This window comes from Eubalaena glacialis, chromosome 14 (genome assembly GCF_028564815.1).
Source record: "Eubalaena glacialis isolate mEubGla1 chromosome 14, mEubGla1.1.hap2.+ XY, whole genome shotgun sequence".
NCBI lineage: Eukaryota > Metazoa > Chordata > Mammalia > Artiodactyla > Balaenidae > Eubalaena > Eubalaena glacialis.
The window spans coordinates 74,708,679-74,731,554 of NC_083729.1; the positions used below are offsets into that span (position 1 = coordinate 74,708,679).

The 22,876-nt window shown below is 37.6% G+C and overlaps 1 protein-coding gene across 1 annotated transcript in view; it reads left to right on the plus strand.

Annotated features, from left to right (window-relative positions):
• LOC133074640 (catenin alpha-2) overlaps positions 1-22,518 on the plus strand; it is a 244,239-nt gene extending 221,721 nt beyond the window's left edge. Inside the window, exon 11 of the mRNA XM_061168566.1 lies at positions 21,973-22,518. Within this exon, the coding sequence (XP_061024549.1) occupies positions 21,973-22,260 (288 nt within the window). The 3' untranslated portion in view covers positions 22,261-22,518. The remainder of the gene's footprint in view (positions 1-21,972) is intronic.
• The last annotated feature ends 358 nt before the right edge of the window (positions 22,519-22,876 follow it).

Consider the following 22,876-nt stretch of genomic DNA (forward strand, 5'->3'; position numbering starts at 1 on the left):
GGATACAAAATTAATGCATAGAAATTTCTTGCATTCCTTTACACTAACAATGAAAAATCAGAAAGAGAAATTAAGGAAACAAATCCCATTTATTGCAAGAAAAAGAATAAAATACCCAGGAATAAACCTACATAAGGAGACAAAAATCTGTATACAGAAAACTAGAAGACACTGATGAAAGAAATTATAATAATACAAACAGATGGAGAGATATACCATGTTCTTGGATTGGAAGAATCAACATTGTGAATATGACTATACTACCTAAAGCAATATACAGATTCAATGCAATCCCTATCAAACTACCAATGGCATTTTTCACAGAACTAGAACAAAAAATTGCACAATTTGTATGGAAACACATAGACCCCCAATAGCCAAAACAATCTTGAGAAAGAAAAAGGGAGCTGGAGGAATCAGGCTCCCTGACTTCAGACAATACTCCAAAGCTATGGTAATGAAGACAGTATGGTACTGGCACAAAAACAAAAATATAGATCAATGGAACAGGATAGAAAACCCGGAGATAAATCCACGCACATATGGTCACCTTATATTTGATAAAGGAGGCAAGAATATGTCATGGAGAAAAGACAGCCTCTTCAACATATGGTGCTGCGAAAACTGGACAGCTACATGTAAAAGAATGAAATTAAAACACTCCTTAACACCGTGTACAAAAATAAGCTCAAAATGGATTAAAGACCTAAATGTAAGGCTGCACACTATAAAACTCTTAGGGGAAAACATAGGCTATGACATAAATCACATAAATCACAGCAAGATCCTTTTCGACCCACTTCCTAGAGAAATGGAAATAAAAACAAAAATAAACAAATGGGACCTAATGAAAGCCTTTCCACAACAAAGGAAACCATAAACAAGACGAAAAGACAACCCTCAGAATGGGAGAAAATATTTGCAAACAAAGCAACTGACAAAGGATTAATTTTCAGAATATATAAGCAGCTCATACGGGTCAATATCAAAAAGCAAACAACCCAATCCAAAAATGGGCAGAAGACCTAAATAGATATTTCTCCAAAGAAGATATACAGATTACCAAGAAACACATGAAAGGATGGTCAACATCATTAATCATTTGAGAAATGTACATCAAAACTACAGTGAGGTACCCCGTACCCCAATCAGAACGGCCATCATCAAAAAATCTAGAAACAACAAATGCTGGAGAGGGTGTGGAGAAAAGAGAACCCTCTTGCCCTTTTGGTGGGAATGTAAATTGATACAGCCACTATGGAGAACAGTATGGAGGTTCCTTAAAAAACTAAAAATAGAACTACCATATGACCCAGCAATACCACTACTGAGCATATACCCTGAGAAAACCATAATTCAAAAAGAGACATGTACCACAATGTTCACTGCAGCACTATTTACAATAGCCAGGACATGGAAGCAACCTTAAGTGTCCATCGACAGATGAATGGATAAAGAAGATGTGGCACATATATACAATGGAATATTACTCATCCATAAAAAGAAACGAAATTGAGTTATTTGTAGTGAGGTGGATGGACCTAGAGTCTATCATACAGAGTGAAGTAAGTCAGAAAGAGAAAGACAAATACTGTATGCTAACACATATATATGGTATCTAAAAAAAAATGCTTCTGACGAACCTAGGTTCAGGACAGGAATAAAGACACAGAAAAAGAGAATGGACTTGAGGACACAGGGAGGGTGAAGGGTAAGATGGGACGAAGTGAGAGAGTATCACTGACATATATACACTACCAAATGTAAAATAGATAGCTATTGGGAAGCAGCTGCATAGCACAGGGAGATCAGCTCGGTGCTTTGTGACCACCTAGAGGGGTGAGATAGGGAGGGTGGGAGGGAGATGCAAGAAGGAGGGGCTATGGGGATATATGTATACATATAGCTGATTCACTTTGTTGTACGGCAGAAAATAACACAGCATTGTAAAGCAATTATACTCCAATAAAGATGTTAAAAAAAATAATATCATGTTCTCTTAAGGTAGATGTTAAAATTATAAGCAAGGTATTGCTATTTGATGTGAATTTGGAAACCAAGTCTGTCTTTTATCATCTGGGTGATATAGGGTAACATTGCTAATCTCTGAGCTTTTGCTTTTGATTTAGAAATTGGAATAGTAATACCACTTAGAGGGACAACAAGACGATTGCATGTAGTAAATGCCTCAATTATTATTAAACTAAGATACATTGAGGGCTTAGTATGTTCCATGCACTGTGCTAAGCATTTGAAATGCACTCTGCAATGTGTTTTCAAAATCATTCTGTGGAAGAGATACTGTCATCCCCATTAAAAATATTAGGAAAACGAGATTCAGAGAATTTAAGTAACTTCCTGGAGGTTACAAAGTTAGTGGGTGATATACTGTAGTGCTTCCAGGAAGCCTCTCTTGATATTCTCCCACAGCATGATATGTTTTCTATCAGTCCTAGTATGGAATGCAGTGTAGGAACTTATTTAATTATACATATATATATCCCTAGCTAGTCTGTGAGCTCCATAAGGATAAGGAATGTGTCTGAATGTTCTTAATTTTTTCCCTGATTTCTTGCACAATGAGCACATAATGTGTGCTTAATAGGTTAGCTTCTTGACCATTCCTTTTTCCATTGTAGTAAGTTATCACACTGAAAAATCCTAGTAAGTGATTCTGAAGTCTGTCATTCATTCATGCTTGCATTCATTTATTCCCACATGAAAACACCTGAGTTTATTTTAAATACTAGATTTCAAAGTGCATTGTCTACCTAAGATTTAGGGCCCAAAATCAAGTAATTAATTTTTTTAGCTAACTTAATTCTTGTAATTTACTTTGTTATATTTCCTAGTACTTTAAGTAGACTAACAAAATTAAAAAAGATTATGGTATGGAAACATATAGAATTTCTTTCAAAACAGCTGAATTAATCAAATTAATCATTTATTTTAAAAAAGGAATTTAAAATAAGGGCCAAAGTGACATGGCTTGTTTCATTTGCCCTCCCACGTGAAGGTTATTATATATTAAAATGTTAATTATAATTAGATGTGAAATATGACTTTTTAATTAAGTATCCTAAATTATTAATGCCCAATAATAGTATTTATAATTCATGTATTTTAATTAAACTTAGATTCAGCTACATATGATAAAACATCAAATATTTATTTCTCTCTCTCATAGAATAAGTCTATAGGTGGTTCAGGGCTGGTATAGTAATCTCAGAGTCATCAAGGACCCAGACTCCTTCTGACTTTATGTTCTGCTCCACTTGGTATGAGGCTTCTGTTCTCAAGTTCATCTTTTGGTCCAAGTTGACTGCTAGTGCTCCATCTTCCCATTTCCCATACAAGAAGAAGAAAAGAGGTGAGAGGGCAAAATGGTGTGCTTCCTAGCTGTGTTAGCACCCTTTAAAATATTTCCCAGGAACATCTGTACCCCTACCCCAAGTATGTCTACGTATATCATATGACAAATCTGAAAAAAATGGGGAGAATTGGGCATGGAGTGACAGTTCTTACCCGTCTATACTCTCCATTCAGTGGCACACAAACTGAATTCTGACTTCTGGTAGTTGCTTGATCCAGCTGAGCCCCATTTTTCTCAAGTGTAAAGTGAAAATTACATTAGTATCTACTTCATTGCATTGTTTTTAGTGTTAATGTGTTAATGTGTGCCACAGACCTAGTACAAGGCCCAGAATGTAGAAGTAACAAATAAATTGGTAGCTAACTTTATTTTTCATTACCTTGTCTCTTCCCAAAGATGATGGTCTTTTTGATGATGTAGGTGCCCTCTTGCCCTCTTTCATCATGTCTACCAATCAAGCCATTGGATATACAGTAGTGAACAACCAGCCAAAGTCTCTGCCCTCATAGAAATTGCAATTTTTTGTCATTGAGAGTCCTGAAGGAATCACTACAGAGAGGTGATAGCTGAAAATACAGAAGGGAATGACTTCAACAGAGAAGTGAAGTAGTGATTCTTATATTTCAATCTGTAGAAGAACTACATGGGTAACAAATAAAAATGGAGATTCCTAGGCTTTCCCTTCACAGTTCTGAAGCTCACGCCTGAGATCAGGAATCTGTATTCTATTTCTAAACGTTCTGGATGCAGATACACATGGATCACACTTTGAAAAATACTGGTCTAGGGAGGAGGGAGGAGTGAGGCTATGGTGAGAGCTTCCCAGGGCTTTAAGTCAGTTTTGACCCTTTCTTAGGCCTCATGGCTTGTCTCATTAGGCTATTTCATTCTAGCTTAGTCTAAATAATTCTTAGTTGTGAGAAGCTTGTTGTGGTTGTCCGCTGTATATGATGTTTGGCAAGATCACTGGAATTTCCCCACTAGATGCCTGTAGTGGGGAAATTGCCCCAGATGAGAACCATAGGTCTGGTTGAAATCTCGATTTTTCACCTAGAATATACATACTATTTGAAATGGAGCCTTTTATTTTTTCCCTCTGGAAGGGTGGAAGATGGCAGATACAATGGTTCCAGATTCATCTGCCAAATGCCCATTCGTAGCCTGGCATCGGGGTGTGGATGTGCACTTTTCTAGAAGCGAGACTCCTGAGAACCCATCACGGTCATCCTCTGGCCATAACCTTCATACACCTTTTAAAGATCTCCATCCATCTTCCTTCTTGGTTACCCCAAATATTCCTGTCTTAGAGATACAGGCATTTCTACTCTCAAAGGCAATTAAGGGCTCTGATAAGAATGTGTTTAAAAGAAACTTAAGTGAATTGACTTCAGTTTCTTGCTTTTTACAAACAAGGGTATTGACTTTAAAACAATTCAATTGTTTTTATAACACCTTTTTTTGTTAAACAAAACATTTTCACATATCACATATTACTTTATTCTCTCTGTATACTTTTTAATCCTTGTATTATGAGATAGATAATAAGTACCTTTTTAAAAATAAGGAAAAAAAACAAAGTGATAATTTATATTTTTTCCTTTAAAAATAATATTAAGAAATGCATCAGGCCAATGGTCTCCTTGAGATTCAAATTAATTATGTGGTTGTTTTTGAGGTAATATTTATGATGAGTAACTGCAATGCTGAAATTAGTGCTAGCTGAGCCCTTGAAACCAAGCAAATTATAGGTAGACATTGAATATATTTCATAGTTTAGCATTAATTCTTTTTAAAGAGAAGGTTGGAGAGCTGTAACAGGTGGTGACTCTAGATGAAACAGAGATCACTCTTTCTTTCAAAGCTGTAGTTGTAGTGTATTTGAAATATTTACCATGGCATTTTTTAGTGTATCAGGTAAAGAAATAATGAGGTAGCCTTTACATCTTATAATAAATATGGAGGTGATTTAACTTTGTCAAAGGCTAGATTCACAGGGACTCCAAGATAGGGATTGTGCCTTGAAGAAACTTTCATCTTAATATTAAGTATGATTTTCAGTAGGGGCAAGATGCTGTATCAGACTCTCTCCAACACTTTAATGTTTATCTTTGTTCACTGGTTAAAAGTTGTCATTTTCTTGGAAGTTTACAAAGTGCTTTTTTTTTTTTTTCAAAGAAGTTTTCCAATTTCATAGATTTGAAGCTTGCTTTCAAAGGAACCACTAATATCTTTTCTATGATTTTTGGCAATACTGTTATGCATGTCCAGTCTTTTGAGGATACTTTGTCCTTTAATCTGTGGTTTTGAAAGTTTCTTGTATAGCTCAACCTCTTTTGCAAGAGAACAGACATTATGTTGTCCATCCGTAGAGGTTCTTTGTTGGACCAAAGAAATAATATTTCCAGTTTTAGATTGAAGGGAACCCTCTGATGTTTTTGCTGTATTTTTCGTAAAGTACTCACTCCAGGAGAAACAGATTATAAGGTTCCAAACCAGGCCAAGCCCTGGCAGGCACTTGTAAGGGGACATATTCTAGCTTCTCAGGGGAACCACCTTAAATGCTCTTTATTTCTTATTTTATTCAAAAGCAATTGGAGCTGCAGTGTGTTATTAAATACACTACACCTGGGAACAAAAGTCATACACTTAAAATTCCTGGTAATTGTCTTATTAGCTAGCAAGTTACTTTTCTTTAAGCCTCCATTCCCTCATGTATCGAACAGTAAGGATAAAGGGATGTATCATTTTTTGGGGGGGATAGAGTGAAGATTAAGTGATGTAAAATATTGGCTGGGATGCTCAATATGTATTGAATCTGGAAAATATCCAAAGTACATTAACCCAATACAGAGAAGTATTAGTCAAATTTTATCAGTAGGCTGCTCTTACAGATCAGTTTAAGAGGCAGCCTGAACTAAGAATCCATCACCCAGCTGACTAAACACTGGGGACGTATATACCCAATCCTACTGTGGCTTATGTGGTGCTAGCCTTTGTGGAGAACATGACAATAAAGGGCCAGGAAGTACTTGTTCATAAATAGCAAGAAGTCTAGTTCTGAGACAAGACTTTCACACGCACACAAAGTCTTTGAAGACAAAGCAGCAAATAAGTAACTAATTATTTCATGCTAGCAAGAAATGTAACAGGAATTGAGCTGCAATCACCAAGGATAGCTCCATGGATGCTCATATTACAAGAATGGTTTACCTTTATTTTTTGGCTGACCTTTATTTCTTTTAGGAATGCACTCCACAGTCAGTTTTTGGGTCCCCAGTAGCAGGTTCCTCTGTTACACTTATTTTGAGAATCGTATTTCCTGATCGTTCTCCAAAAAGGGAAAAAATTAGATTGTAACTAGACCACCTCACCCATATTTCAGCCCTAGTCATCCCCACTGTCAGGTGGAAAAAGAAAGCTTTCCTCATTTTGGAGGTACCTTGCTCTTGTCTTGTTAAGGCTTATGGTACTCTCACCCTGGACGTCTATTGGAATACCATTCCCTGTGCAGACTTTCTTGGGCCTGAGTTACCCAGGTGGTCCAATAAATTAGGATGAAGATTCTAAAAGGACTCACCCAAGGTACCCAGAACTTATGTAATAATCTTTTATAGTGACATACTTATTTAAAATTTTAAAAGTTAACTTTTAAAACTGGTGAAAATATATTGGTATTAATAACCCCATTTTACAGTTGAAGAAGCAGAAGCTCAGAGAGGTTACAAGAGTACCCCAAACTTTCCTAGTCAACAACTAGCACAGCCAAGATTAGGACCAATTTCTCTTTGTGCTGTTGTGCTTTGTGCATATGAAGGATGTTGCTTGTCCCTGTCCCCCTTAGACTAGTAGTTGAACAAGAAATACAGGATATAGTATCAGTCAGATAGTATACATGATGGTAACAACTAATATATGTTGTGTTCTTAAAAACTATGTCAGCCTTACATCATATCATGGTGCCCATTGTGTGGTTGAGTAAAAGGCTTTGTTGTAGAAATTTAGATTAAAAAAGTTTTTTCATAAACTTTGTGTAAATAGCAAGTGGTGTATGTGGTGGCTAGTGGGAAGGAGAATTAGATGTTGTATTTGATCAAGTCTTCTTTGAAAATTTGGGTGACTTTTTAGTGGCTGGCAAGAAAACGAGTAAGTAGAAGATGAAGTCCTTGCTATGTGCCTAATTCATATCTCATGTGAATCGTGATTGCAGGACTGGAAGTTGGTGTGACCTTTTATTCCTTTATGACTTAAGGAAATCCACCTCATTACTGCTTGGTCACATGATTCACATTTATGAATAGTTAAAAACCACCATAATTCATACTGAGCTCCAGATAAATGGAACCAAGAGCCAGGAATAGAGAGTTCAGGGCAGGAAAACACTAAGGTGGATTTGCCTGGTCAAAGAAGATTGCATGTAGTGTGTCACATGGGTAAACTGAAGCTGAGTTCTACCAGATATGAGTTTGTGAACCCAAGTTCATGAAGAACTTAATTTTTCTCTATTTCCTTGTATGTAAAGAACGAATGATGGTATCTATCTTATACATCTTAGAGATCATTTATTAAGACCCCAGAACTACACCTAGCAAACACAGCTCAGTGCTTCACAGACGCTGGTACTGTTAATGAGAGAGAAGATTCTTAAAGAAAGCCCAGTATTTTATACACAGAAAGTAATAAACACAAATAATTGAATTATGGATGTTTTCTGAGCAAAGGATGATCCTAAAGCTATACCACTGAGGGCACAGTGAGAGGAAGAGGTCATAAGATTTGTATTGTAGCTAGATAACATTGACTTTGTATATTATGTCCCTAAATCCCACTGTCCTGCTAATATTTTGCCTTTGGGTACTCTTCCATGGAAGAATAAACAGATTGATGGCATAGGGAGTTGGGTACTGGACTAGGCATTGTGCCCTACCTTTCCGTCTTTGGACAAGCTTTGTCGTCTCTTACTTCCTCATCCGTAAAGTTGCAATTATTCAACAACATTCAGCAAATATTTATGGGAGACCCATATGCTAGACACTGTTTTAGGTGTTTGGGATATAGCTGGGGGTGAAGGACAATAAACCCATGAAGAAAATATTTGTTAGATGGCGACGAGTGTATGAAGAAATATTAAAATGGAAAGAGGAGGAGTTAAGGGTGGGAATGGAATTGCAATTTGGAAAGAGAAGTTTTCACTGAGATACTGATATTTGATTAAATATCTGATGGAGTTTAGCGACCAAGCTTTACAGGTATCTGGGGGAAGAGCGTTCTAGGCAGAAGAAAAAAGTATAAAGGCACTGAAGGGCAGGCATGACTGGTCTGTCTGAGCAATAACCAAGAGAGCAATATTTTATTTATTTATTTATTTATTTATTTATTTATTTATTTATTTATTTATTTATTTATGGCTGCGTTGGGTCTTTGTTGCTGTGTGCGGGCTTTCTCTAGTTGCGGCAAGAGGAGCTACTCTTCGTTGCAGAGTGCGGGCTTCTCATTGCGGTGGCTTCTCTTGTTGTGAAGCACGGGCTCTAGGTACGCGGACTTCAGTAGTTGTGGCACATGGGCTCAGTAATTGTGGCTTGTGGGCTCTAGAGCACAGGCTCAGTAGTTGTGGCACATGAGCTTAGTTGCTACGCGGCATGTGAGATCTTCCTGGACCAGGGCTCAAACCCGTGTCCCCTGCATTGGCAGGTGGATTCTTAACCACTGCACCAGCAGGGGAGTCCCCAAGAGACCAATATTTAGCAGTGGAGTGAACAAGAGAGAAATCAGAACTATTGAGAACCAGATTTTATGACCTTGAAGGCCACTTTGATAGTTTTGGATTTTACTCAGATTGAGATGGGGCACCAGTGGAGGATGTTGAGAAGAAAAGAGATATTATTTGAGTTTATGTAACAGGACTATTCTGGCTCCTGTTAAAGGTAGGAAAGAGTGAGATGCAAGGAAACTAGTTAGGGGAAGATACTGAAACAATCTAACAAGAGATTCTGATGGGGCTTGGCCATGGTGGTAATAGTGAAGAAGGTGAGAAAAGGTCAAATATTGGATATATTTCAAAGATGCTGCTGACAGACTATGATGGCAGATTGGATGCTGGGTCAGAGAGAACAAGGTGTAATATAAAATTCTGGGTTTTTAACCTAAACAGTTGGAAGAATTGTGTTGTCAATATCTGAGACTAAGAAGACTGTGGGAAGAGCAGGTAGCTCATACTTGTCTCTGGAATGTTGGGAAGAGTCATTAAGAAAAGTCTGCAGAAGCTTAGGTTATTCTCTAAATGTTGAGAGGTCTTTGTGAAAGTAACAACTTTTGCAAGAACCTGAAGTAGGATCCAGATGGAAGTTAAATACTTACAACTCACTGTGTTCTAAATGAGATAGGAAAACTTTACCTGAATCTGTGACAATGTACACAGTGAACACTTGGAAATTAATTAAATATGTGATGAAACTGGTAGTGAGTTTACATTTCACAATGAGAAAAGTAGTGGCCAGGAAAAAAGAAAAGTATTTGGAGATTATTATTCTATGTCTACTCAAAGAATGTTTCAAAGTAGGCAGAAAAATGTATTCAATTATGAAAAGCCATGGGTCAACTGCTCAAATTTAAAACTAATTTAATTAAAATTACTGGCTTTAAAAGATGCATTATAATGAAGACTTCTTATGAGCCCTTGAATAATGATATCCATTTCTTTTTGTTGTTATTCTCATTTCTCTAATAAAAGAAGAGTTTAAATTTTAGGTTGATGTAGTGAATTATTTTATATAGTTACATATATGTCTAAGATTTCACATCAGTTTTCTGCATTATATTTAAGAGGTTATTCTTTATGAATTATACAAGGAGAACAATATGCTAATGAGGGAGAAACAATATTAATATACCCCTGTTAATCAAAGCATAGCCTTTGCGGGGAGGGTTCAAAAGCCCATAGTGGATATGGTAAATGGGTTTAATCTTGATTGCTCACTCACATCAATTGCTAGTGATTGACTGCAGTGTGTTTTGAGAAGAATTCTGAGATCTTGTCTAGGATCAATAGAACAAAGGACTGTTATTGACTGGATGTGCCTGATAAAGGTACCAATGAAGAAATGGTAGCAAGTATGTCACATCTCAACCATCCTTGCCTTCACTAAAAGAGGCATTTCTGGAAGAGGCTTGGAGCATTGACAAGTATGGCTTGTTTAAAGGTTACCCATTCTGTTTTTGTTTTGTTTTGTTTTGTTTGTTTGTTTGTTTCTTTTGCACCTAACCTACTTCTTGGTACCTCCTGGCCTTTCCAGACTGTAGCCTAGGCAATGTCCTCTCTTTATAGTTTGACTTTTAATTATCCTGGATTTTTTGGTTAGTCTATTCTCAAGACCTGGCCTTTGCTAATTAATTTGGTTAATAAATATGGGCAAAATATAACCAAAGGCAGCAAGATTGGTATGCTTATGTTTTGGGAAGCTGGGTGGATGAAACTTTCAAGCACCCCCCAAAGAATATGTAGATTTAACACTGTGAGTCTATTGATGGGTTAAGATAATGAGATAAGCTGATCTCAGTTGAAGACAGCACGTGTTAGGTCCAATGGCCTAAAAATTTAAAATAGCCCATTTTATAGAACAATAGATTTAAGACTTTAGGAAACAAATCTAGGAAACCCAACTGTATTTTGATGGAGTTGAAGCACAGTGCTTGGGAGGTTGATCTTCAGTGTTTGATGCGCAGAAGAGGGAACTGTGTTTGAGGTAGTTTAGGACACTCTCAGCTGGGTTCTGACAACAATATGATTTGAATTATTTAGGATGTTGAACTTCCCAGGTAACATTATTATGCTTTTCAATAAGAAATATTTAGAAATAATATCTTAACCAAAACAAAGAGCATGAATTTTTTTTTGAAGAGCCTGAATTTTTGAAATGTTAGGCCCTATATGTGGTTGGATAAAATATTTTATACTCTTTCTTTTGATGCCTCTCAAATAAGATCATTAAACATTACTTTCCAAGACCAGATTGGCTTCCCTCCATCTCCTACTAGAGCCATCTTGACTTTTCAACTATCAAGTCTTTCTCCAACCCCTATAAGCCCTAAATGTTCTTAGATATTTTGGGTGCCATACATAAATCCCCCATGTTTTCTTACACTGAATCTTGAGCCCTCCTTTCCTCCATCTAAAAGATTCAGTAGTGCTACCAAAGATACAACTTATGGTGCTTTTCTATTCTCCTTGTGAACTTCTCCATGCCTTTATCACTACAACATTAGAACTGTAATAATCAGGCATTGAGAACAAGCCAAGGTGGCAGTAGCTTAAGTAAGAAGAAGGTTAGAGAGAGTCCAAAATGCTGGATTGGGTGGATGGAGGGGTGTGGAGAAACCTTGAAAGGAGAAAGTAGAGGAGGAGGAGGTGGAAATGGAAAATATGATTTTAAAAAGACCCTTTTTGGACTCAAATGGTGATTTAAGGAAAGCTGGATCACAGTAATAATAAAAGCTTATGATTTGCTAAGGGCCTCCATGTGCCAGGCATTCAACTTCAAGGGTATTATCTCATTTAATACTTACTAATCCTAGAAAGTGCTTTTTTTCACTTTTACTTTAGAGAAAGATAAGATAAAGAGTTTCGGGTAGGGCTAGGTTAAGTAGCTCTCCCAAGATCACATAGCCAGTGATTAGTCCCATCAGGTTTGAACTCAGGTTTTGAGTCCAAAGTCCAAGCTTTTCTTCACTGTAAGAGAGGAAAAGATAGGACAGGATGGAGTAACAGGGAGAGTTGGAAGTGGAGCATGAAATGTAAGAACGCATTGCCAGAGGGGAGAGAATGTACAGGACTTGGAAGAATGGGGTGGAAAGAGGGTACTAGAATCCTGAGGAGGGGTAGCAAACACTCCTTGGGGAAGGGGTCTCTTCTGCTGCTCTTTACTCTCTTCATCCAGGACTCAGGTAGCAACAGAGGCTTTGACCAGCTCTTTCTACACACCTGATGAAGAGAGAGTTATGGGCTGGATGGGAGTTTAGCTTCCCCCACATATGAATAATGCCACATGATACAACTGTTAGTGATTGAATGTGGAGAGGAGTGAACGGATGGAGAAAAATAATCCAGACTTCCAGATTATGCTCCCTTCCCAGGCACAACCCTCCATCAACCAGCACCCAAACCTGTGGTCCTTGACTCTTTGGATCTATTCTTCACTTAGTAGTTGCACGTTGCATCCTGGAGCCTAGGAGCCATTTTGTAAGATGTTAAATGACCTTTATCACTTATCAACAAATATACCATGACCATGCAAAGTTCAGCATTTCTGAGAGTACTGGGCCCATTGGTGGCTCTTTGATTCATTTTGTGAAGACATATTTCTCTTGGATTCTTGGGCAGTGGCTTGTCTTAAATTTGCCTCCCAGTAATGGTAATGCAGAATAGTGCGGGAGAATGAGGGAAATAAAGGGATCAAACGTGGTGATCTTCTGCTAGCTGGCTGCCCCATAGGGAAGGCAAAAAGGAGCTTTAGCCCTTTGAAGGTCTGAGCCTTGGATGGTGAAGACACGCTGATTCTCATGATCAGAGATGACAAAATCAACAATCAATGCATGGAATATGTATGTGACATAAAGATTGGCTCCCTGCCCAGGAATATCTTCTAGTTTGTAATATATATATATCTCCATCCATTGGCACATCTTCTCTTGTTGGATTTATTTCCTGTGCTTCCGTTGTTATGTGAAAACAACCCAGAGAAAACCTCTGGGCCAGGAGATCCTGATGTGTAGGAAAAGGAACAGTATGGGAAGGCAGAAATATAGAAAAGGGAGGTGGGGACTGCCTGGAGGAATAGAGATGCCTGTTCATAACTTTCCAAGGGGTAACACATCCCAATACTCCCATTTCTCCTTGGGATTCCAAGGTTAGCAAAAATGCCTTGTTTGGGGTTGAGCAAAAACTGTTCTACCTTAAATGGTGAGAAAAAAAGGGCTCTAAGCCGTATTTAGGAAATTTGTTGACTGTAATTAAGCCTTCATGGGAATCCCCAAGGTTTACTTACCTATAATTGAAAAAATGCAAATGAAGACAGTTAATTAGTGGACTGGCTGACTAAGAAGTACTACCTACCTCAATGAATTAGAAAGGAAAACACAAATATGTCCAGTTGAGAAAGTTACCTGAGAACCAATTGGTAAATTTCTCAGCAACACTGGAGCTTTTTTTTTTAAAGCCTGGCTGAGATTGCAGTGCTTGTCTGCTAAGGCCTTTGCCAACTTCCTCTTGAGCCATTACAGACATATTTCCCAACAACTGGCCTTCAGCCTTGGGAGAGCACCAGCTGCCTCCCTGGCAGCACTCAAGGAATCCCTGCAGAAAACATAACAGACCTTTTCTCCTCCTTTCTGCTGTGATTGAGCCACTACGTAAAGTTGTAAAACATTTACTTTTCAAGATCCTGTAATCAAATGGGAACACCCTTGGGATTAAGCCAACGCTTCAGGAGTTAGCCTACAGTATTCTTGCTCTCGGTTATCAAGGATTAGTACATGCTCTAATATTAATAGATTTAATGCAGTTTATTTTTTGTTTTAATGATCATCACAGCCATACCTGTGATGGTCATTTTCACTTCAGACATCATACTTGTTAGTATATTCAGCTAATTTTTACCCTATGATTTAAAATCATCCCCAAAATGCTTTGCATTTCTGTTCATACTTATGTCTTCAGCTTAATGATTTCATTAATTAGCAACTCATACTGTGGTGTCAGTACAAAGTTCACAATTTGTCCCTTAAAGTTAACTATGGGAAAAAAGATTAAATGCCACATGATTTAAATAAAAAAATACTTGTTTGAGGTCTGATTGGTAGTAACCGAAACAGAAAGTATTAAACAATTTAAATATAGAAGTAGAGATACAGTAGATGATGTATCTGTGTTATAAACTATATCAAGTTGTTTTTGACAACTTTTTCAAAACATAACCTCTTGGAGGAGGGAGGTAAAGAAGTTTCCTTTCTCATGCCACTGAGCATATTCTCAAGGAGCAAGGTGCTGTGATTGACTAGTAATGCCTGCCATGGACACCATAAGGGTGAGTGCAAATTGCTGCCCTATGTTCACCACTGTCACTGTCTTAACAAGAAGGAATTCAGCTTTGCTAATTTATTTCATTGTTGATGTTTGACGAGGAAGAGTGTGTGGACTAGGACACTGAAATGAGGGTTTACCACACCGGAATAATCTTTTTTGTAAGCATGTAAACATCCATGAAGTGGGGAAAGGTGATTAGGCTGAACCTTTTCACCATATCTTTGTTTGATTCAGTTATTTATTACCCTGGACTTGCTAGCATTTTATAAAAGTGTTATTGATATAGACTCTGGAAAAAGTAGGGAGATATTTCAAGGTATTTCAAATGTATCACAGTTTCTAAGGGGATCAAATATCTCTTCAAAGCCTCATGGATTTTTCAAACATGAAATGTTCTTCTTGGCAGATAATAGGCTGCAATGCTGTGGGTTTCTAACCTCCCATTCATTAACAGCAAAACTGACTTGTAGCAAAGTCTCTTTTTTTTTTTTTTTTTTTTCCTGCAGGTAATTTGTGACTCCTTTTGGAGAGATAACTGTTTAAATATAAATAAATGGCCAGTTCCAGTAGAGAGATTCCAGTTTTCTCAGGGTATTTACTTTCAATTTATTATCAATTCTTCCAGCACAACTTCCTCCCCTCAAAACACTACCCCAGCCCTGAATATGTATAGTGTAGGTCCATTAAAATATTTCTTGTTCTTATATGTTAAACACTAAGTTAGTCCCATTAAAAGATCTTGCACATGGTTAAAATGGACTCTACTCATTTTAGCATTCTCAAAGTCATTAGCACTATCAGTTATTATTTGAGAAAATTAGAATAAAAGAGCCTAGGTCCAAATGGGACTGGGTTGCCTCTCCCAGGCACTTCTAAGCTTTTCAAGGTAATCACTCCTTGGCTTTTATATTTCAAAATCACCTTCAAAATGATTTGGTTTATTTTATTCAATTTAGCCTAGCCAGTAGTCCAATGACATTTGCATTATTTTTAACGCAAGGACGGATTGCTTTGTACTTGGGATTTGCATGAACTACCATTTATGGTTCATTATTTTGTGGTAATAGATAATCAGCTTTTTGGAAATAGATTCATTTCCAGGTTATATTTCTATCTCTACTTGCATATTTTAAATGGATTAATGTGGAGCACAGTGAAATCCTAATTCTCTTCTGTAATTGTATTCCTGACCCTCACAAATTAACATCCTAAGATGTTCACTATGTCATACGTGGTTAATCCAGTGCATTTCTCGCCACCTCTTTCAGATTACTTTGCACTTTTGACAATGCTATGTTTTTTTTTCCTTTGGGGTGGGGGTGTTTTTTAAAGCCAGTTAAATCTAAACTGCATTTGCTTTATTGCTGGTTGGCCCCAGGAGGATCACCATTATTATCAAGGGTGAAGGATTGCTAATTACCTAACAGAATTGAAAGTAGCCTTGGCTGTCAAGAGAATAGTTAAGATATTTCTTGATGATGTTATGTCTTAGATTATTAAAAGAATATTGATTTTGATCTTGAAAGTATAATGCAGAGAAAAATTTTAGTAGATTTATTGGACTTTTTGACCTGTGGGAAGAATATGGATTTAATATCTCATTCCACATTCTATTTAGCTCTCTCTGTAGAAACACTAAATAAGAAATGTGAAGGGAAGAAAAAATCAGGCAGAAATTGACATAAGTTATATACTTACTGTATGCAGAACTGGGAAGACCAATATAAACAAAACGTGGTTTCTTACATCTTGCTCCCTGAATTTCACTCCCAGAATTTCAACTCTTCCTTTGATAACTCACTCTACCTACGTGTAGCGCACACACACCTCACTCAGTATGTCCAAAGTTAAACTCAACAGTTCAGCACTTCAGCTTCCCTCTTATTTCTATCACCTGGGTGAATACATCCATATATACCAAATTGTACTAGCTAGGAAATTCAGAATTGTCCTTCTTCAGCACCCTTAACCATCCAGGCATGAACAATGTTCTATTTAACCCATTAGAAAAGTACTAGAAAAATGGAGGGATAGACTGTAGGGTAGAGAGTAAATGACAATTGGTATTTCAAGAAATGCAGTTGCACTTTCATTTGAAAGAGTGTGATTTGAGTCATGCAGTCACATTTCTGTCAAATTCTGTTTCTATTGAAACTGAACACCTCTTGCAGTATAATCCCCATGTTAATGAAATAGCATGAAACATAATGACATGGTGTTTCAGAAATCTTCAGATGATCCTGTAAATTTTGAGTCATTGTAAGCACTTTTCACAATTCATAAGGAATTAGGCAGCACAAATATCAATTAAAGGAAGAATCACATTTCAGGAAGTCTTCCCTCTAATATTTCTCTCTACTCAAAACGCAAAATGAGGAAAGTGTAGGGAAAGAGAAATCTGTCTATTAGAAGTTAAGTGAGGTTAAGAAGAAGAGAGTGGTAATAGAGGCAGAAAAAGAGCCAGAAAAACCCTATAGAATTGGCTGTAAAACAGCTCTCCCGCCTTATTTGCTTTTCATGGACTGTAATAGAACAAGATGTGAGGAACATCTGTTGCCTTTTTAAAATAGTACTTTGATATTTTAAAAAGAATAGTGACAGAATTAGGAGAAGCCTAATTTCCGTGGTTAGGGACAGCAGACACCTATGGAATGGAATAGAGAGAATTAGTCTAGCACAGCTTGATAAATTTGGGGGCTATGGATTCATCTGCCATGCTCGACTCTGGGAAGCATCATAGAGCAATTGTTAGAGCATGGGCTCTGGAGTTAGGCTTCCTGGGTTTAAATCTTGGCTTTCCCACTTAACTGAGCATAATAGTACTCCCTGTCTGAGGGGTGGATGTGAGATTGAATGAGAGAAAGGAAACTTGGGAAGCTAGTCCAGAGACTGGCTCATGGTAACATTTGCTAAACATAGGCTATTATTATTTTTTTTAATTAAGTAGCCACTTCTCTTAGACTTGATGTAAGAATTTAATGGGCTGCCTCATAGGAATAGAAAGGCCCTTGAGCAGGAAAAGATACAAGTCTCTTTCTGTGGATAAGTCTAGTCAGTGTATATGCAAGCCAGCTTGAGGAATGGCTGGCTACAGCCCACCTTTGAGACTTATTTAAGCTAGCAAGACCAGACCAGATAAAGGCTTAGAACACTAACCAGAGTAGCTGAGCCCCACCTGAGGGTACAACCAGTCATTACTGCTGTATATTGAATGTACTTCAGAGAAACAGAGCAAGTACAAGAAAAATCTGCCGGGATCAGATCCAAGGAACTGCTGCCGTCAAGGTGCATCCAAGCCAGGAGACCAGTCAAAAGGCCAGGAAGGATTGCTGGGCAGTAGCACATCCCAAGCCAGGAGATTTAGTTAGAAAGAGTTCAGGCTCTGAGGATGACACTAAAAATCACAGACCAGGTGAGATGGAAGCTCTCACTAGACTTAGTCATGATGTTTATAGGATGCCCAGACAGAGTTAATAATTGAGATCGGTTCGTTTCGAATGATAGTTAGTCACTGAAAAACAAGACCCCAGAGATTAAATGATGCTTCAGAGAAGTAATGCAATGTAGTGGTTCAGATGTTGGGCTTTGGAGAGAGAGAGTACAGGTCTTAAATCCTACTTTGCCAGTTACTACAGGGACAAGTTATCCTATCTCTCTAAGCTTTCCTTTTCTCATCTTTAAAATGGGGGTAACAGTTTCTACTACAAGGATTTTTGAAACTTGAGTCATGAAAATTAATTCAAAGGACTAAGGCAATGCCAAGCACCTAGTAAGTGCTCAAGTAATGTTGGGTATTATTATTATTAGAATTTCATTAACACGTCTTGTTTGAAAATGCCCTAGTTACAGTATACACTACAAAATAGAATACAATTATGTGAAATAAGTTTTCTTAAACCTTCCATTTAAAAATCTTCTTTCCATGTAGCTTTACTCTTTTTAATGTATTTTCTTTAGGAAGTGAATTTTTAGCAAGATGTGCCACTTGGAAACCAGGTCTCCGTGCTATTTTGGACAAGTATAAAGGAGACCCATTTTTAAATAAAACAAATTATGATTGTGCTGAAAATGATCTAAATCATTACAGTGGGTATAGGGCAAATGGTAAAACTTATCCCGGGGAATTCAAGTTTTAAGAAAAAGTCAAATTTTGTATTAATTTTAGATTGGCTTTATTGCCTTGGAGTATATTTGTTCAGGCTTAGCTGGCCCTCACCTCCTCGCTTTACCTTGCCATGAATTCAGTACCTGCCCCACCAGGTGGCTTGAACAAAATCATTGACTTTATAATTTAGAGCTGTCTCACTGTCAACCAATGTGTTAGGTTTATTCATAGGATTCTTGTGTCAGGCTGGGAGAGCAAAGGGGTTCTGAAGAAGAAACAGGCTATCATATTTTTGCAGCAGAATTAGACACCATCTATCTGAAAATGGAATCTGTGGTAAAAATCTCCAAATTATTTGTAATTCTTCTCTTTGGATCCACTCAATTCTCCCAACTCAATTCTCCCAAGATTTGCTTTTTGGGGGACAATTTAAAATACAATAGAAATATCTTGCCCTAATCTACTTCTGCTAATTCTGTTGCCCCAAAGCAAATCAACAGAACTGTCCCTGATATAATATCATTCTACTCTCTCTTTACCCATAGCACACAACAGAAGTAACTAACTTTATGACCAAATTTTACTCTTTTTTGAAACCTTATAGACTTTTACAGGGAACTGTTGAGTGGTCAAGGGGTATGGTATCTAGCTCCTAGAGAAACTATGACTGATCTAATCATCCCAGCATTTTGCTATCTTATCTCTTTTCTTCATTATTTGTACTTCTACCTGGGGGTATAATTGGAAAGATGAAAAAGTGAGATTCAGTTGGATAATTAGCTGTGATGTTACCAAACTTGTGGATGGTGGAAGTCCTGAAATCATTGGTTGAAATAAGCCTTGAGAGAGTCTTTGGGTGTCATTAATCCAGTGGTTCTTAACCTTTGGCATGAATCAGAATCCCCTGGATTGCCAGTTTTTTGATTCAGAAATGTGGGGATTGGCCTGAGAGAGTGCATTTCTAACAGGTTCCCAGGTGATGCTTGTGCTGCTGGTTCAGAGACTGTACTTAGAGAATCACTGGACCAATCTGTGCCTGGCTTCCCTTCTATTAACGTGAATAATCTAGAATTTGCTTTTCCTTAGCTAACTTTAGAAACTTACGCTGTATAAAGTAAAAAATATGGGTTAACAAGTTATTCTGGTATATGGACACCTTATACAGTGTAATAGAATTAGTAACATAAGTAGTTACTCTATCCAATTGGTTGATTTAATTTGCAAAGCAATCAATTATATATTCGCTGAGTCATGGCTCTAATCCACAAATCTCAGCTTCTCTATATTATTGTGGTGTCAACGTAATGCTGACTTTTAATCGTGTGTGTGTGTGGTGAAGCCTCAGTTTTATGGTATTGCAAGAAATTCATACATAGAAAGCGTCTTCCATTGTTTTCTCAATCTGATTTTATGAGCTTTTTTGTGGTAGAATTGAGTTCATTTCTCATAGAATTTTTAAACTCAGAATAATGTTTATTTAGCTTTAATAAAGGATGTGGAACAGATAACAGCCAGAACAACATAATAGAGTCTTTAGATATAATTTCTTTTTTTTTTTTAACATCTGTATTGGAGTAGAATTGCTTTACAATGGTGTGTTAGTTTCTGCTTTATAACAAAGTGAATCAACTATACATATACATATATCCCCATATCTCCTCTCTCTTGTGTCTCCCTCCCATCCTCCCTATTCCACCCCATAGGTGGTCACAAAACATTGAGCTGATTTCCCTGTGCTATGTGGCTTCTTCCCACTAGCTATCTATTTTACATTTGGTAGTGTATATATGTCCATGCCACTCTCTTACTTTGTTCCAGCTTACCCTTCCCCCTCCCCGTGTCCTCAAGTCCATTCTCTATGTCTGTGTCTTTATTCCTGTCCTGCTCCTAGGTTTAGATATAACTTCTGATGTCCCCAGTCACTGCTTGGGACTTGCTTTGGTCACAAGAAATGACAAGTTAAGTGAAATCAGGTCACATCACATAGTGGAGTCACTGTGTTTGGGGTCACTGGGCATAAACACTGTTAATTACTTCATACCCGGAAGGTTGTATGCCTAGTTCCTATTCTCTAATATAGCTACACCGATTACAAGTTATACAATGAACAATCTCAGCAATTAGGAACGCATTACTTAGGAACATTCTTGGATCCCTCATTTAACTGCAATGGATACATTTCTTTAGTTGATATTACAGGTTTAATGGACAGACTACATTCAGGCATCCCTGAGGCTGGAGTAATATTTGCAGTCCAGCTGTTAATTCTTTCCTTTCACTAGGTGACATGTAGAATCCTGGGTGAAAGGGGGTCTGAGAAATGCAGTTTTGAACTTTTCCAGCTTTTGTGGTCCAGAAGTTTGAAACAGATATTGAATGGTCTAGTATACAGTCTATAACACACTGCCTAACTGGTTAAAAGCAGAAAAGAGGTAACTTGAAAAATACTTGGCCTTAGAGTCTGGAGATGAACTTCTACACTTACTCTGCTCTAAGTTGTGACTGGTCTTAGCAATTTTAAAGCCATTCTACCCAATAGGGTGGCAGTATGGTACAGTAGTACAGTCTTTAAGGACCCCATCACTTAAGCTGTATAAACCTGTGAAAATTACTGGACCTCTGCATGCACCAGATCTCTCACCATATAATGGCAATGACAGTAATACCTACATCACAGGGTTGTTGTGAGAGTTAAGTGGGGAAAACAAAGTTCTTAAAATAGCATTTGGCACATCATAAGAAATCAATATTTCATTAGTGCATGGATAAGGGGGGTCTCATTGAATGTTCTTTGACCTATGCAAGCCTGACACAACTGTTGATATTTTATATGAGGTATATTTAAGACCTGGGAATAGTCAGATACTGCAGCACAATAAACACCTAAGTAAAAAGTCAGCGCACCCATGGACGTATTCCTCTGCTTAGCTGCCTGCATCCCTACCAATCCTGAGCTCAAGATGGAGAAATAGTCTATAAATAGATACTTCCACTGGGAGAGCCATAAAACCCCTTATAACGTTTTATTCTTTAGTGCCTACCAAATGCTTTTCAAATAATTGTCATTATTACCAATCAGCCTAACGCAATAACATGAGATGTTCCACTTTGGAAAACTTTTGTTATGTTGGAATTCTTACATGCCAAAAAGAGGGTTTTGTCTTTAGAGGTACTGGGATTTTAGAAAACTGCGTATCGTCGAGTATCCTCTATTTTCTCTTTTTATTTTGGGATTAGGGTTAGAAGACAGGTGACTGCTTTGTAACCTATTCTCCTTATCATGTAACAATTTGCTCCTTTTTTGTCAATACTGTATACTTGCACAAACACAACATTGTTTTAACTGAGAAATTGCACCTCCATCTTCTGAATGTTGTGCCTTGGCTAACCCAAGTATATTTCATTCTTCTTCCACTCCAGCTGGACAGTGCCACATCGCTCATCCAGGCAGCTAAAAATCTGATGAATGCTGTTGTCCTCACGGTGAAAGCATCTTATGTGGCCTCAACAAAATATCAGAAGGTCTATGGGACAGCAGCTGTCAACTCACCTGTTGTGTCTTGGAAGATGAAGGCTCCAGAGAAGAAGCCCCTTGTGAAGAGAGAAAAGCCTGAAGAATTCCAGACGCGAGTTAGACGAGGTTCTCAGAAGAAACACATTTCGCCTGTACAGGCTTTAAGTGAATTCAAAGCAATGGATTCCTTCTAGGACGATAGGCTTTAACAAGAAAGCTTTTTCTTTCTTTTTCTTTTCTATTCTTTTCTTTTTAATTCCATTTTTGTATGTATACCTGCTGACTCATATGCCTCTGGCATGGGGAAATAAGGGAGCAGTGTCTGTTTGCATGTAAGATAAGATGTGATCAATACTGCTGATCCATCTGTAGCCCAGGGAGGGGACAGGGAGTTCCTGTCCCAAGGTGGCACAGAGCTGTCCTTTGCAACATTCTCATAAAATTGGGCAAAGAGTTCACATTACAATGTTTACGGGAGCGGGAGGGATGGGGAAAATAAACTTAACTCTACAAAAGCAAACTCTAATGCATGCAAGAATCATTAAGTTGGCAGGTATATTAATAAGTGAAAAATCTGGAAGTGTAATGGTAGAACATAAAGCTTGTATTGCTTCTGTTTCAGTGCAAAAATGTACTAGCCAATACGCTTAAGTGTGTGGCCCACAAATTGAGCAATTTAACGTTGACATCATATCGATGATATTATGTGGAGTTTTTACTAAGGGGAAACTAACTCGTCCAGCCTAAAATGTTTCTTTTAATCTGTATTCTGTTCTTTCTCTTCTAGTCGTGCCATTACTAGTGCTCATG